Source organism: Podospora anserina, chromosome 6 (assembly GCF_000226545.1).
Source record: "Podospora anserina S mat+ genomic DNA chromosome 6, supercontig 2".
In the NCBI taxonomy this organism is placed as follows: domain Eukaryota; kingdom Fungi; phylum Ascomycota; class Sordariomycetes; order Sordariales; family Podosporaceae; genus Podospora; species Podospora anserina.
The window spans coordinates 2197328-2211503 of NW_001914857.1; the positions used below are offsets into that span (position 1 = coordinate 2197328).

Genomic DNA, 14176 nt, shown 5'->3' on the forward strand with positions numbered 1-14176 from the left:
CTTTGTATAACTGAATCTGTTTTTGACTTTCTTTGATTGATTTCCCTAGCCAAAACAGAATGTGACTTTTGCAGCAAGCAGTCGGACTGGGTGACGCACCGGTGGGCAAGGCATCATACGACACAGCATCTTTCCACTTGAGATCTCACATCGCAATTTTCTCTTGACTTTTCCTTTGATTGCATCTCACCAACATTTCTTACCAACATCACGAGCGAAGCATCGCGACATCTCGGGCAACAAACACATTCTCGCCGTTGCTACAGCAACCCTCAGGGGCTCTCATGAAAGCATGATAGCAATCCAAGACTTGATTTTAGCCTAGTACACTAAACTACCACCGAACCCATCGAGCGGAGATTCCAAGAAATGTATTCCCTTCATCTCAACAACCCCCATTTTCACATTCCACTCAGGCCTCAACTCTTTTCTCACATTCTCTGTAAACCCCTCAAGAGCAAATTTACTCGCGTGATAAAACGCGCTGCCAGGGGCGGTAAGCCGGCCGCCGATGGAGGTTATATTCAAAATCACCCCCCCTCCCCTTTTACCACCAGACTGCCGCACGTGTCGAACCGCATGTAAGGTTAGTAAGGCTGTGGACCCCAGAAGTTTGTCTGGAATTGGTCTTGGGTAAGGGAGAGGTGGCGCGGGAGAGGAGGATGGACTCGCTGTCCCCGGTGAGGAGGTAGCCTCGCGTTGTTGATTACGATGTCCAAGGCGCCAAAGTGGGTGAGGGTGGTGGATATGGCGTGGGTGATGGTTGAGAGTGTGTGTTCGAGGTTTGCTGATTGTGATGGTGTGATGGGGTGATGTGACGATGTGCGGGAGGGGAGAGAGGTTGATGGCGGTTTATATAGATAATGATGAAGATGATGATTGGGGGGGGAGGGGGAGGGGGAAGCTTCGATGGCAGTGGGACTGCTATCGATGGACGGCGATGGTATTATTACCTATGCTACCAGCAACATATTCTTGTTGCCTCAATGACAGGCCGTACAGCAGTAAGATATTCCCTTGTTGTCATATGGCAGTCTCTCAATATGGCGACCCACAGTAAGCAATACCTACCGTAGCATCACAGCCTTAACTCCGGCATTCTAACCCGCAGCCGAAGCGGACGCTAGCGGACCGGTTTTGACGTGTTACCATCACCCGCCATAGCCATAGCCATAGCCATAGCCGGCACAATACCACTTGATCATCATAGGCCTGTAAATCTCAAATCAAATCTTCCATTGCGGTGCAAACATGCCTACCGTTCGATCACCTCTCAACTTTAATCCCATCCGACTCAGGAGGCCCAACATAAACTACCAAAATCATCAGCACCCACTCATCATCAGACCCCAAAGAATCAACTCACCTTTCCTCGCATAAACCCCATACCAAACCGCACTCAACACCATAAACCCCATAAACACCACAATCGCATAATTCATCGTCACCTCATCCACCGGCAACACCTGCGGCATCGAAAACAGCACCGTCTCAAACACAATCCACAACACGGCAATCACATTCACCACCCACCCAACCTTCGCCCCCATCGTCCACCGCGCGGCATTCACCTCCCTCCGGCGATGCCGCATGCTGATCGAGATCGGAATCGCATACGACACGGCAAGTGATATCACGCCCACAGAGACGAACGCCAAGAAGGCAGACGACGACCCAAGGTTGATCAGCCCGAGCAGCATCTGAACAACTGTCGTCAGCGCCAGAGCCCAGATGGGCACCCCGTGGCGGGCATCAACCCTGCTCCAGAGTCTCGAGACAGGTATGGCCTTGTCGCGGGCGAACGCCCAGGTGCAACGCGACGCGGCGACGGTGATGGAGATGGAGCAAAAGAACGTGATGATCAGGACGAGGATGCTCAGTCCCAAGCCCCCAGCGGGGGAGCCCATGACGGCAGCAAAGATGTAAGGCAAAGCCTGGGCGACGGGGGCGTCGAGGATGTATTCCAAGGCCGGCATGGTGGCGCATATAGGGATGATCTACACCTGTGGTCAGCAACTCTCTCTCACGGACGAAAGGAATAGCAAGACATACGAAGAAAAGCCCAGCAACCCCCCCAACCGGCACACAAAGCGCAATCGCCCTCGGCAGCTTGACCGCCGGATCATCACACTCCTCCGCCATGGCCGACACCATCCCAATGGCACTGAACGTATACGCCGCCGGCAACACCCCGATGAAGAAGCTGAAACCCCCCCACCCACTCAAACTGGTATCATACCCCCCCAACGTCTCCCCCACCTCATTCCTCCCCACCTCCGCCTTGGCAGATAAACAAACAAGCGTCACCAAAATCGCCACGGCAGTAAACGCCGCGCAGGCGGTATCAACCGCCGGCAGCAACCTATTCCCGTAAGCGCATATCAAAAACGTTATACCGCAGATCGCGTAGAAGATGAGCAGCAACTGCCACGGCTCAATGATAAAATCAGGGTGGTACAGCGCCACGCAGGCGGCGATGAGGGAGGCAAACCCAAAGTTGACCGAGAGAGTAATTGTCCAGTTGCCTATCAGCCAGGTCCATCCTGTGACGAAAGAGAGGACGGTGCGGAAGCGGGGAGGGGCGAGTTGAAAGGACCAGTAGTAGGGGCCTGCTGAGGTGGGATAGCGAGAGGCGAGCTCGCCTAGGGAGAGGGCGATGCACTCGTCTACGATCAGAACTAAGATCCAGCCCAGGAACATGGGGAGTTGGCCTGGTTTTGTTAGTTATTATCATTTGTTCTGTAGGCAAGGAAAGGACTCGCCCCCGCCGTAGATGGCGCTGATGAGGGGACCGCCGAAGCCGTAGGGTATCTAGAGTTCAAATCATCATCAGTCTCCTCTTTACCTTGCCCAGCATGGCGATGATCATACAGCAGCAATAGCCAAGCTCTGAAACAACAGCGTAAACATTGACCGGTTCCGCTTCAGCTCAGGCTTGTACCCCAGCAGATTGATGATGTCCGTCTCGGGGGTGGCGTTTCCCAACTGCGCCTCGACAGCCCCATTGCCCACGGGCGGCTTCTTTTCCATGTCTGCCATTTCTAGAGGTGAGTGATTCGGTACGGGCCGAGAAGCTACACTAGGCAGTGTACATGCAGGGCCAAGACGGATGGAGGGTATTCTTGGCAGTAGCGGTGGTGGTAGATTGCAGTAGACAACGAGATATGAGTGCTCGGAAAGAAAGGCCTTGGCGGAGGGTTTTATATGCAAGATTCCACGGCAGCGAGTGAACCAGTACAGGGGGGCGTTGATTCCCCCGCTAGGATGGAGGTCTCACAAGCTGTGTGCCGGATCACCAACCAGCTGCCCCGCGTGCATCATCGGGTCGATAGTCTGGGATGGGGAAGCAACGACATATTGCCCGGGAAAGGGCGTGATAGGCTGAGGATGGTGTGTCATGGTGGTGGTTGTACACGACGGCGCAGGGGGCTCGGAGCATGATGGATGGATGCAGATCTGGGGGATTCCGATGTTTTATTAGCTGACCGAGTAGGTGTGGTTGTGATGAGAATGCTTTGTCTGGAGCTGTAAATGGACAAATTGATCAATATCGGGGAGTCCATCCGGCGCTAATCCCCATCGAGCAAAAAAGTACAACCAACCAACCAACCACTTACACATGCATAGCACCACGGCGTTGCATCGGAAGCTTTTGTTCCCCTTATCTCCACCATAGCTCTTATCAGAGAGGGGGGGCGATTTGTATGTACATAAATGTCTTATCAACAGGTATCACAACGCATCATCTCCTCCCCAACCCAACCCAACCCCGCTCTTTGGGGGAGCTGTATACCACTTTCAGAAATAATTGGGAGAAAAAAAGAGGAAAATGAACCCAAAAGAAGAAGGTGATTACCGAGGTCGTGGTTTTGTAGAGGAGGGGGGGGGGGGAAAGAGGGCGCGGATGGCCGGATGGGTACATATATATTGATCCTACCTACCTTCGCAACCCAACAGCATGATGTCAACCATCTGCGTGCGGTGTTGTTGGTTCTCAGAGGGTAACTTTCTTATCTTTTTCGACATTGGGAAGATATTTCTTGCTTGCTTGCTTGCTTGTTACACACCACGAACAGCACCTTGTTTATTGGGTTGGGTGAATGACACACTTTTTTACCTCGTTGCTTTCCTTGTATCGATCCGATTCATTAAAGTAAGCACGACAGACAGACAGACAGACAGACAGACAGACAGACAGACAGACCGATTGACAAAAAGAGGAAAAATGGCCTCCTCGGTCGTCGCCGCCTGGGAGGACTGCGACAAGATAGACACCCTGTTTATCCTCGTCTGCACGGTAATCTGCTGGACCATTGTCCCGACTGTATGTTTTCCCTCATCACCACACCATCATCACAAACCCTAACCCTCCCCTTCCCCCTTTTCCCTTTTCCCTTACCCCTTTCCCCTTTCCTCCCCCCCTTCCCCTTACAAGTCATTAACACCCCGCCCCCCAACCCCCCACAGGTAGGAATAGCCTACAGCGGCTACACCTGGCGCCGCAACTCCCTCACCGCCGCCCTCCCTGCTGTCCTCGTGATCTCAATCTGCTCCATCCAGTGGTTCGTCCTCGGCTACTCCCTCGCCTACGGCCCGGGAAACGGCTGGTTCTTCGGCTCCTGGACCGCCCACCTCTTCCACCGCGACGTCCTCTCCTCGCCCGTCGGCACCATCCCCGCCATTTTGTTCAGTGAATTCCAGCTCGTCTTTGAAGCCACGGTCTGCGCCATCGCAGTAGGCGGGTTCGTAGAACGGGGCACCATCAAGTCCTGCGCGGTGTTCATCGCGTTATGGTCAACATTCATCTACTGTCCCCTCGCGCACATGGTCTGGGGGGGTGGTGTGCTGGGAGAGGAGCTTGGAGTGTTGGATTTCGCGGGGGGTGAGCACCATCCCATTTCAATATGCTCCATCTGTTTGTATTGACTGTGAGATGGGAAAAAAGGAACCCCCGTCCACGTCTGCTCCGGCGCCACCGCGACCGCAATCTCCCTCTACCTCTCCTACCCCATCTTCCGCTCCAAGAAATCCCCCCTCCGCACCCCGACCCACATCCGCCTCCACCGTCCCGGAAACTCCTTCTTCCAGCTCGTCAGCATGATCATCATCTGGGGCTCCTGGCTCGCCTTCGACGCCGGCACCGCCCTCGCGCTAAACTTCCAGTCCGTCATGGCCCTCTGCGTGACCAACCTCTGCGCCGCCTCCGGAGCCCTCACCTGGTCGGTGATGACCTTTCTCGAATCGGGCAAGTGGTCACTCGACGCGACGTTCATGGGCGCGATTGCCGGGTTGGTGATGATCACGCCCTCGGCGGGGTTCATCGACATGCCTACTGCGTTCTTCTTTGGTGTCTTTGGCGCGGTCGTTTGTCGCCAGGCGTTGAGGATCAAGTTCACCAAGCTGGCGCATAAGTGGAGGTGGGTCGACAATGGGGATACCTTTGCTACACATTGTGTTGGTGGTGTGGTGGCCACCGTCATGACGGGCTTGTTTGCGCGGAGGGAGGTGGCGGCGTATGGCGGGCTGGATGTTCCCGGGGGGGTGGTGTTTGATGGGAACGTGAGGCAGTTGTGGGTGCAGATCGTCGAGGTGTTGGTCGGCTTCAGCTGGAGTTTCTTTGGGAGCTGGTTGATCATCGCGGGGATCGACTGCATCCCCGGGTTGGAGGTGCTGGCGGTTGACAAGTAAGTTCTCTTTTCGAGGGCATCTGAAGAGGATGGGCTAACCTACCGTGATTAGGCATATCCATGAGGGGCTTGACTTTCACGAGACCGAGGAGTCTCTCGGCATTTTGGTGCACCCCGAGGAGGAAGATTATACCCCTACCGACAAGGGGACGATTGCTCTCGACTGAGTTCGCCCCCCCGGCGTGTCATCTGCATAAATCTTGACCTTGACTTGTGGTGGAGAGAATGTCTTGTAGTGTTAGGATCACCTCATCCGAATAGACTGTGGAGGCCTGTCTGGCTCATCACATCCAACCAGTGCGTCCGACGTGCCAGCCCAATCTCTTCGTCATACGCGGTCCAGACAGCACGCAGCAGCTGCTTGGCCACACCAATCGGCTTCGGTGGCAGGCTGTTCTCCAGCTGATCCAACCGGGCCATGATGAACGACCGGGCCTGTGACGTCTTGATGGCATTCTCGGACATCCCGGGCGTGGCGGCGAGGGAAGAGTCCGTGTCAGCGACAATACCCGATGTGGGCGTGGGGATCGCCGCCGCAGCCGTCGACTCGGTGCTGAGCAGGAAGCTCTGATGGCCGCGACCGAGGGAGACCTTCCTGTCGAACCGCAGCCCGCTCCCCGCGCAGAGACAGAGCAGCGGTTGGATACATCGCATGCTTCCAACTGGCAGAGCCCTGAGAACATCCGTGACGTGAAGGGCCAAGGGAGATACCCATGCACTCCAGAGAATGGTTCCATCTTGGTCCGCCAAATCGGGCATTCGCTTTGCGACGAGATCGGGGAAAGTCTCGTACAGCTGGAGGAGTGATGAGAGCCGATAGGCTTGCGTAGCATTGTACAGATCAGTCGATATCGTCGAAGCCGTATCAGGCGTGAGGCTGGTCTCGACAGACGTGATATCAATGGACAGCAATGACTCTTCGATCACGGTAGCCTCCTGGATGTCCCTCATGGCACCTTGCAGGACGCGATAGCTCGTCCCATCGTTATGCCGCCATCGTGTGCGGGACCGCCGGCAAAGGGCAACAGCCTTGCCGAAAAGTCGAAAGACGTCAGCAGAAACACCTGTCCATGCGTGCGGTGTTGCGGCCACCAGCGGTCCTTGATCTGTCGGCTCTGCCCAGCTGAGCATGTTGGCGAAGTCTATTTCCTCCTCCGACACCACACTCCTCAGCGCCTCTTCGTACAGCAAACATCCCTTGAAGAAGTCGAGGAGTTCCTGCGATTCGAAATCGAGCGTCTGGCGGTCGAGGATCTTCAGCACGTTGTGGGCCTGTCGTACGTATTGCTGGCCAAGTTGTCGCGACTCCATCCAGCACATGGACGAGCTCATACAGAACAAGGATAACAGGAGCTCAACCGGGAAACGCGGACGATAGCCTGTCGAGAAGGCGACGAGCTCTTTGTGGATGGCCTCGGCAGCCTTTCGGGGGGCGGCACGGGCCGTGTCTTTGATGACATGAGGAAGGCGCTCGACAAGCGAGGCTGCCGAGATGGCTTGGAGGGCATAGAACACGGGTGTCGATGTGTTCCACAGTGTCGAGGTTAGTCGGCGGTAGGGGTTTGTCTGAGAGTCAAAAGCCGACCAGGAACAACAGACAGACTTGAACCAGTGTTCTATCAGGAACGTAGGAATATCCACCACTTGCTGAAACATCATGGGTTCCTGTTGCCGATTCGTCGGAGTCAAGCCGCCACTCTTCCGGGCGACGGGAACAAGAGTGCCGCCATCACCGTCAGTACCATCGTCGACGGGAGCCTCTGACTGGGGTGGTGGCGAGAGGGTAAATGAAGACGGTGGCGGCGAGGCGGATAGTGTAGCCGACCGCGGTGCCGAGGAAGATTCCCGGCTTACAGCCGCAGCCGGGCTGGGAGTCGTCGGGCTTGCGGCCGGGACGTTGGCGTCAGACCCAGATGGGTTGCCGGCAGGGGAGGCGGTCTTGACGATAGAGGCCGAAGCAGCGGTGACGAGCTGGGCAAAGTTGTCAGGCCCTGTCGTGTTAACCACCATCGGCCTTTCATGCTTGGTCGACCATTGGAGACGCTGCTGATAACCGGGGCACTGGAAGCCCTTCTTGAGACAGTTCTCACAGGCGGGTTTGGCTTCATCACATCGCAGCTACAGAGAGGATAGGTTAGTCTGGCCAAGGGGACAGAAAAGTTAAACTCAGAATCATCCTGGGCCGCGTACCCGCCTGACTTTACAAGTTCGACAACCTATCGGTCAAAGTTAGCAACAGCGCGCGTCAGATAAGGCGGAGGAGGATCATCATCATCATCAACAACAACAACAACAACAACAACAACAACAAGGCTGTTGATGAGGGGGACGAGAAACTCTCGCGTACCAGTTCTCGACTTCTGTCTGTTCTTCATGGTGTGCTCTTCCTCATGATTCAATCCGGATCAAACACGAAAACAAAAAACACTGGACAAGAGCGGAAAGCAAGGAGAAGAGAAGAAAGAGACTGGCTCGGGGGTAGTATGTCGGGATCATGCAGTCGACCAGCAGTAGTGCTTTCTTCCAGCCCGGGGGCACAGCCCAGCCAGCCATGGGCGGCCAGCATCGAGCTGCCTACCATTCACCCCCCCTCCCCTCCCCCCCAAGTCTCGTTGATAGGTGCATGGGCGACGGACCAATGATGGCGATCCCGACAATCAGAAGGTCGGTGACCCAGGCGGGAGCAGCCCCACTTCGGCTTCCTTGGAATCAGTGAGATCCAACCAATTAAGCCCGATGTCGAGCGCCACCAACAACCTGGATACCTTTTCTCGTGTTGATATGAGTTTGAGGGAAGTGAGGGGGGGATGAGGGGGGAATATCATGACCCCCACCTTCTCTCCAAAAGAGAAGCTGAAGTGAACATTCCAATGTTCCACGAGCCAATTTTCTTCTGCGCTTCAACGGCGCAGCTCGTGTGTCATGAAGCTCTTATCGATCGGGTGCCATCCCGCCAAGCCTTCTTCACTGCGACAACATGATCCCAGCTCCCTGCTTCCCCGCGTGACTTTTGGGTCCCCTTGTCCGCCGCTAGGCCGCGTTGGGCGGACCCGATGTTCTGGGGGGGGGGGGGCGGTTCGGAGTGCCAAGCCGGCGCCAGACACAGTTCCCGGGTCGGCCCACTCCGAAGATTAACAGCTGCTTGTCCGGGCCGATAATGTCATTCTTGGTTGATTGCTTTGTCATTTGGATTTGGTCAGTCTAACCTCTCACTTCCCCCCTCTCAAAATCTCCACCGCCTCTCCAGCCCTGACCCTCCACTCACTCTGATACCTCACACACCTCCCCACCAGCTCCCTCCACCTGTCTCCCACCACCTCCGGCAGCACCTCCTCCCACCCCCTCCTCTCAAAAGCCCTCCAACTCTCCCACGGAACAGTCCTCAACCCCTCCTTCCCGCCCCTCCCTGCCTCTGGCCAGGTCTCCTCTGTCGGACTCCCAATCGTCTTGAAGATACTCAATATCAACCCGAGCTGGTTCCCATCTTCGTGTACACCCCTACTTTCAAACAACGGCCTGGGACACGGCTTCATGATACACTCCGCCAACATCACGCCCGCAGCCCAGATATCCACCGCCGTGGTGTACGACTTGTTGCCGAATAGCACCTCAGGAGCACGGTACTGGCTTGTGCCAATGTCGAGGATTTTGTTATCCGCTGGTTCGGTTGGCGGTGAGTGCTCGGGTGACCAGGCTGTGCCAAAGTCTATCAGTGTGATGCTGGGGTCGGGAGATGAGGCGGAGAAGGGGGAGGATAAAAGCAGAGAGGAGGGTTTGATGTCCCGGTGGATGATGCCTTGGGTGTGTAAGTAATCCAAAGCCGAGAATAGAGCGACAAAGATGTGGTTAGTTTGTCGGGATGAGAGGGTGGTGTTGGATTCGGTGTGTTGCTCGAGAACCCGGTTGAGAGTCAGAGGCATGTAAGGGAAGACGAGAACGAAGCGGGTGGATTGGTCATAAAATGTTTCGATGAGGCTGATGATGTTCTCGTGGGACAAGGACGACAAGAGCCTAGCTTCGAGGCGGGGGTTGTGAGGGGCGATGTTGGTTTCGACAATGACTTTAAGGGCGTAGGTATCGGAGCGATAGACTTGGGAGGTGGCGCCGTCATCGATGTAGTGACAGTTGGCATAGCTACCTATTTTGATGCCGGGACTTGCAGGAGTAGTGACACCTTCTGGTGGTGAGTATGGCGGAGAGGATGGTGGTGGATTGCAGGCGGAATCATATTCTTCCTACAGCCAGTTAGAGCCCATCGGCAAAGTAAGGATAAGGTAGGTAGTGAAACCTACTCTGCTGGTAGATGTCTTGTAAGCTTCATCCTCAAAGCTAAACGCACCACCTCCAGAGGCAGCCAGTACCTTGGTTCTGTTTTGTTGTGCATATCATCAGTATCAAAAAAGAAAAGAGCTAACAATAACAGCAATAAACCCACAGCCTCTGGATGTTGTCATATCGTTCCGAGGCCGTAAGTACAGCCCTCCAATCAGCCGAGTCTGACATCTGGGAATGAGATGGTGGTGTCTGTGTGTTGAACCCCTGAATGCGTCCGCCCTGAGTTACCTTCCCGAGGTAAACGGCAGTTGGGGAGGCAGCAAGCAGTAAGATTGGCTATTGTTAGCTGGGAACAGTGATCAACTCTGAGGACAGTCTGAGGGAAGTAAAGTTTCAGAGAGACAAACTGCCCGCATTGGCTCAAGGCAGGTCACTATGATGATGATGTTTCCAGAAGCTCTTCCAGAAACAGTTCCAGGGTCTTCTGCATCTGCTGTGGATCGAGTCTGATGCCCTGTGGAAGGATGCGGCTGGCTGGCGGTGCTTGGCATCGCCGGCAGGGAGCTCAGTGATTGGCTGGAGGGCAATTTGTCAATTCAAATGACGGGCTGTGCAGCTTCCCCACAGAAAATGCGAGCTTTCATCCCCGTGACATCAACTGTCCGCTGTCCACACTGTCCAGGTCCAGGCCCGAAAGCCGCGAACTTGCAATTTCAGACGCTGCCTGCACGCCGTTTAAGCTGCCCCAAGCAATTTATCATCGTCCCTTTGTCTTTTTGTATTCTTTTGCCATCTTCTTCTCACTCTCGCTATCTATCACTCTTTCTTTCTCTCTCTGTCGCCGCTCGGCGGCCAAGTACCACCGTTGCATTTACTGGCATGAGTTGATTTAACCAAACCCAGCGCCGCTCCGTCCCCTCCTCTCTTCGCTTGGCTCGGCCCTTTTGACTTTTGGCCAATTTGCGCCTCACGACCAACTCGTACCAGCACATTGCCGGCCATGGCTGCCACCGACGACCTCTCGCGGGCCGAGTACCCAGCTATGCTGGTGAGCTCATTTGTTTGCCTCCTCTGAATTCCCCTTGCGATGCTGACCGACTGCGTGTCCTCCCTGTCGCAGGCCAACCTCCAACCAACCCAAGCCGTGCAAACATTGTCCGACCGAGTCAAGCGCATCACGAAAGTCAACAACGAGATCGCCGACTGGCTCCAGGTACGCATTTTCGACGCCCGGGAACCGGACAGGAACTAAAGAGTGGAACAGGAACGCAAAAGGGTTGAGGAACAGTACGTCGCCGGCCTGCGAAAGCTGCTTGTCTTCAAGGTGCCCAACGCGTCATCCGAGCTTGGGTTGGTGACTCTCCCGTACTCCTTGAAAGTCCGCGTTGACTAACATCAGGTTGCGCAAAGCGTCTTCCAAGCACCATGGGATAAGATCCTTCAGTCTACCGACGCCATTGCTGCATCCCATCACTTGCTCGCTCAGCGCATCGAGAAAGATGTCGAACACTCCTTACGAACCTTTCAGAACAAGAAGGAGATGCAGAATATCCAGAACATCGGCGCGAACCTCCAGACTATGGCCAGAGAGTTGGACGATGCCGCCGAAAAGTCGGAGAAGCTGTCCAAGAAGGGCGGCAAGGCTAATGCCCAAAAGGTGGATCAAGCGGCATCCAGGTTGGAAGCTGCCAACCAGCAATGGGAGTCGCAGGCGCCCTTCATCTTCGAAACGCTTCAAGCTTTGGACGAGCAGCGCATCAACCACTTGCGCGACGTGCTGACCCAATTCGAGACACACGAGGTGGACCAGGCAACGCGAACCCAGGCCGCTGCCGAAGAGGTGCTGAACATGATGCTGGAGGTCAACACTGCCAAGGAGATCGAGAACTTTGCGAGCAAGGTCACGGCTGGGAAGCCAAAGATTGAAAGGAGGTCGACCAACACGAGGGCCTCCAACGTCACCACGCCAACCGCAGCAGCCCCCCCTAGCGTTCACGGCGGCCACGACGATGATGTTACTAGCGAACACTCCTTCCAACACCAGGGACACCCGGAATCGAAACTCCGGAGTCGGATCGGCACCATGTTGGGACGCCGACGACAGAGTGTCCATGCCGGGTTTGGGCAAATATCTCCTCAGAAGGGACTCGGCCCATTTTCTCGGAACCTCGGAAGCAGCCATGGCCACGCCCTGTCACCGAGATCTTCGTCTCACAACTTGAACAATGACTCTCAGAATAGATTATCGTCCGTTGTCGAGACTCCCAAGAGCCCGGGTGCCGCGGATCATCGTGACTCGACAGCGGAGAAGGAGAATGCCAGGGCTTCACATGAGGGTCCTAACGGCACGAACGGGGTCACTGGTGGGGATGGCAACAAGGATGTGCAGTCATCCAGCCTTCTGAATGGAACCGCCGAGGACATCTTTGACGTTCAGCCACCTCCAGGGCCTCCGCCAGCGCAGCAAAAGGAGGAACCATCAAAGGATGCTGAAGGGTTCACGATTCCAGGTGCCATGAACGATCCCATCTCTCGGGCCCAGAGGGAGGCGGCGGCCGAGGAGGGGGATCACATGTTTAAGCTCAACATCCAAAACGAGCCCATCGCCGAGGAGGACCAGGATGCGAAGCAAGCAGCCTTGTCCAATGTGGCCAGTGTTCTGACGACCATGGGGGCGCCTGCTAGAAAGACGGGTACTGTCCGTGGCAGGAGAGATGTAAGAAATACGGTTTACATGCCAGCCCCAACACACGAAGTACCCGGGAGCGCATTCCCGCCATCACCATCACTACCTCCCACGACACTGGCAAGGCCCACGCCGCCGTTCTCGACAGAAGGGAGCCATACCTCTCGTGCTTCCGACACCCAGTCGATCCGCTCAGGCACATCGCTTGGCGGCGTATCATCCTACAGCGGTTTTGCTAGGCTGCGGCACCCGGACATGCACGGATCCGAGCATCCGACCGGCCTGAACTCGTCAGTGATTGAATCGGTGTCTGCCATCTTTGAAGAGGGCGAGGTCAAGTCTGTCAAGGTGACGGGCGAGATTGCGTTGTCCTACAACCCTGACCCCGACGCTGCCCAGCCAGGTATGTTCTCCTCGGTCTCTCACGAACGGGCATAGTTAACCAACTCGGAACAGACCACGAAACCATCAAGCTTAACAAGTTCTCGCTGCTCGAATCCATCGGTCCTAACCGCACCTTTGTCGGCAACACGATTTCGCCCGATGAGTTTACGGTCGATGTTTCGCACCTCGGCAGCACAACCACCGCCTTCACCTACCGCGTCCACTCCGATTCGGATACGGCTTTAGCCAGCCAGTGTCCGATTGTCATACACCCCGTATGGAAGCCTCAAGGTGACAAGCTTGGTCTGCTGCTGCAATACCGCCTCAACCCGGCCTCGAACCTGCCCCGCCCAGTAACACTCTCGAACCTCTCCTTCGTAGCAACATACGAAGGTGCCAAGGCAAGCGGCGTGCAGACCAAGCCCTCGGGCACGCACCTGAAGGACAAGCACCTTGTATACTGGCGCCTCGGGGACGTCACCCTGACCCAAGACTGGGGCAAGATCATCTGCCGGGTAATTGGAGAACAAAACGCCGAGCCACAACCGGGTCATGTGGAAGTGAGGTGGGAGTACACATCTAATGAATCGGAAGGGCCAGGAACAGGCAGTGGGATTTCGGTAGCCAGATTAGGGGAGAGCAAGGGCAAGGAGAGGGAACTGGACGAGGAAGACCCGTTTGCTGATGCGGGGAGCTTGGCGAGTCCGAAGGACACGAGGAGGTGGGTTGACTTGCCAGTGGTGAGGAAGATGGTGGCGGGGAAGTATATGAGTCGAAGTGAGTCGAAGTGAGTCGGGTTCAAAAAGATGTGCGTTTTTGCAACGATGTGTGGAATGAAGGAGTTTCATGAGGAACCTATTAAGCCAGCATGGATGGATGGAATGATGTAGAAGAAGGCAAAGAAAAGCCTTGCTCTCGTTTATATAATTTTCCTAGAGGTTTTCTTTGTTTTTTTTTTGTTAACTTTCTTACTTGTATCACTTTTAACTATTCTTATTCTTGGATTATTATCGCCTTTTTTTGGGCCTGGTTGTGTGAGTGATGTGGTGAGTAAAGGTGAAAATGTATGTAAGTGGTGAGGAAGCTGGGAGGATGGGAGCATTATGTATACCTGGTGGACAAGTACACTTTTGAAGAAATGAAC

General features: G+C 55.2%; 6 protein-coding genes across 6 annotated transcripts; 2 read left to right on the forward strand and 4 right to left on the reverse strand.

The window, feature by feature from the left end:
- Positions 1 to 321: 321 nt before the first annotated feature.
- PODANS_6_430 (uncharacterized protein) lies at positions 322 to 852 on the reverse strand (the record flags this gene model as incomplete). The annotated part of the gene is made up of 1 exon (XM_001910443.1): positions 322 to 852. A coding segment is annotated over one exon (531 nt), but the record flags the coding sequence as incomplete, so codon positions are not given.
- A 414-nt stretch (positions 853 to 1266) lies between these two features.
- Positions 1267 to 2700, reverse strand: PODANS_6_420 (uncharacterized protein; the record flags this gene model as incomplete). The annotated part of the gene is made up of 3 exons (XM_001910444.1): positions 1267 to 1313; positions 1367 to 1997; positions 2053 to 2700. The coding sequence occupies 3 exons, from the start codon at positions 2698 to 2700 to the stop codon at positions 1267 to 1269; spliced, it is 1326 nt and encodes a 441-aa protein (XP_001910479.1).
- Positions 2701 to 3958: 1258 nt separating this feature from the next.
- On the forward strand, positions 3959 to 5854 carry PODANS_6_410 (uncharacterized protein; the record flags this gene model as incomplete). The annotated part of the gene is made up of 4 exons (XM_001910445.1): positions 3959 to 4324; positions 4468 to 4882; positions 4946 to 5684; positions 5740 to 5854. 4 exons carry the CDS (start codon positions 3959 to 3961, stop codon positions 5852 to 5854), a joined length of 1635 nt encoding a protein of 544 aa, XP_001910480.1.
- An 82-nt stretch (positions 5855 to 5936) lies between these two features.
- PODANS_6_400 (uncharacterized protein) lies at positions 5937 to 8062 on the reverse strand (the record flags this gene model as incomplete). Its single annotated transcript, XM_001910446.1, has 3 exons — positions 5937 to 7789; positions 7892 to 7903; positions 8035 to 8062. The coding sequence occupies 3 exons, from the start codon at positions 8060 to 8062 to the stop codon at positions 5937 to 5939; spliced, it is 1893 nt and encodes a 630-aa protein (XP_001910481.1).
- An 834-nt stretch (positions 8063 to 8896) lies between these two features.
- Positions 8897 to 10190, reverse strand: PODANS_6_390 (uncharacterized protein; the record flags this gene model as incomplete). Its single annotated transcript, XM_001910447.1, has 3 exons — positions 8897 to 9922; positions 9980 to 10055; positions 10123 to 10190. The coding sequence occupies 3 exons, from the start codon at positions 10188 to 10190 to the stop codon at positions 8897 to 8899; spliced, it is 1170 nt and encodes a 389-aa protein (XP_001910482.1).
- Positions 10191 to 10962: 772 nt separating this feature from the next.
- Positions 10963 to 13823, forward strand: PODANS_6_380 (uncharacterized protein; the record flags this gene model as incomplete). Its single annotated transcript, XM_001910448.1, has 5 exons — positions 10963 to 11010; positions 11083 to 11175; positions 11251 to 11317; positions 11384 to 13051; positions 13105 to 13823. The coding sequence occupies 5 exons, from the start codon at positions 10963 to 10965 to the stop codon at positions 13821 to 13823; spliced, it is 2595 nt and encodes an 864-aa protein (XP_001910483.1).
- Positions 13824 to 14176: the final 353 nt, after the last annotated feature.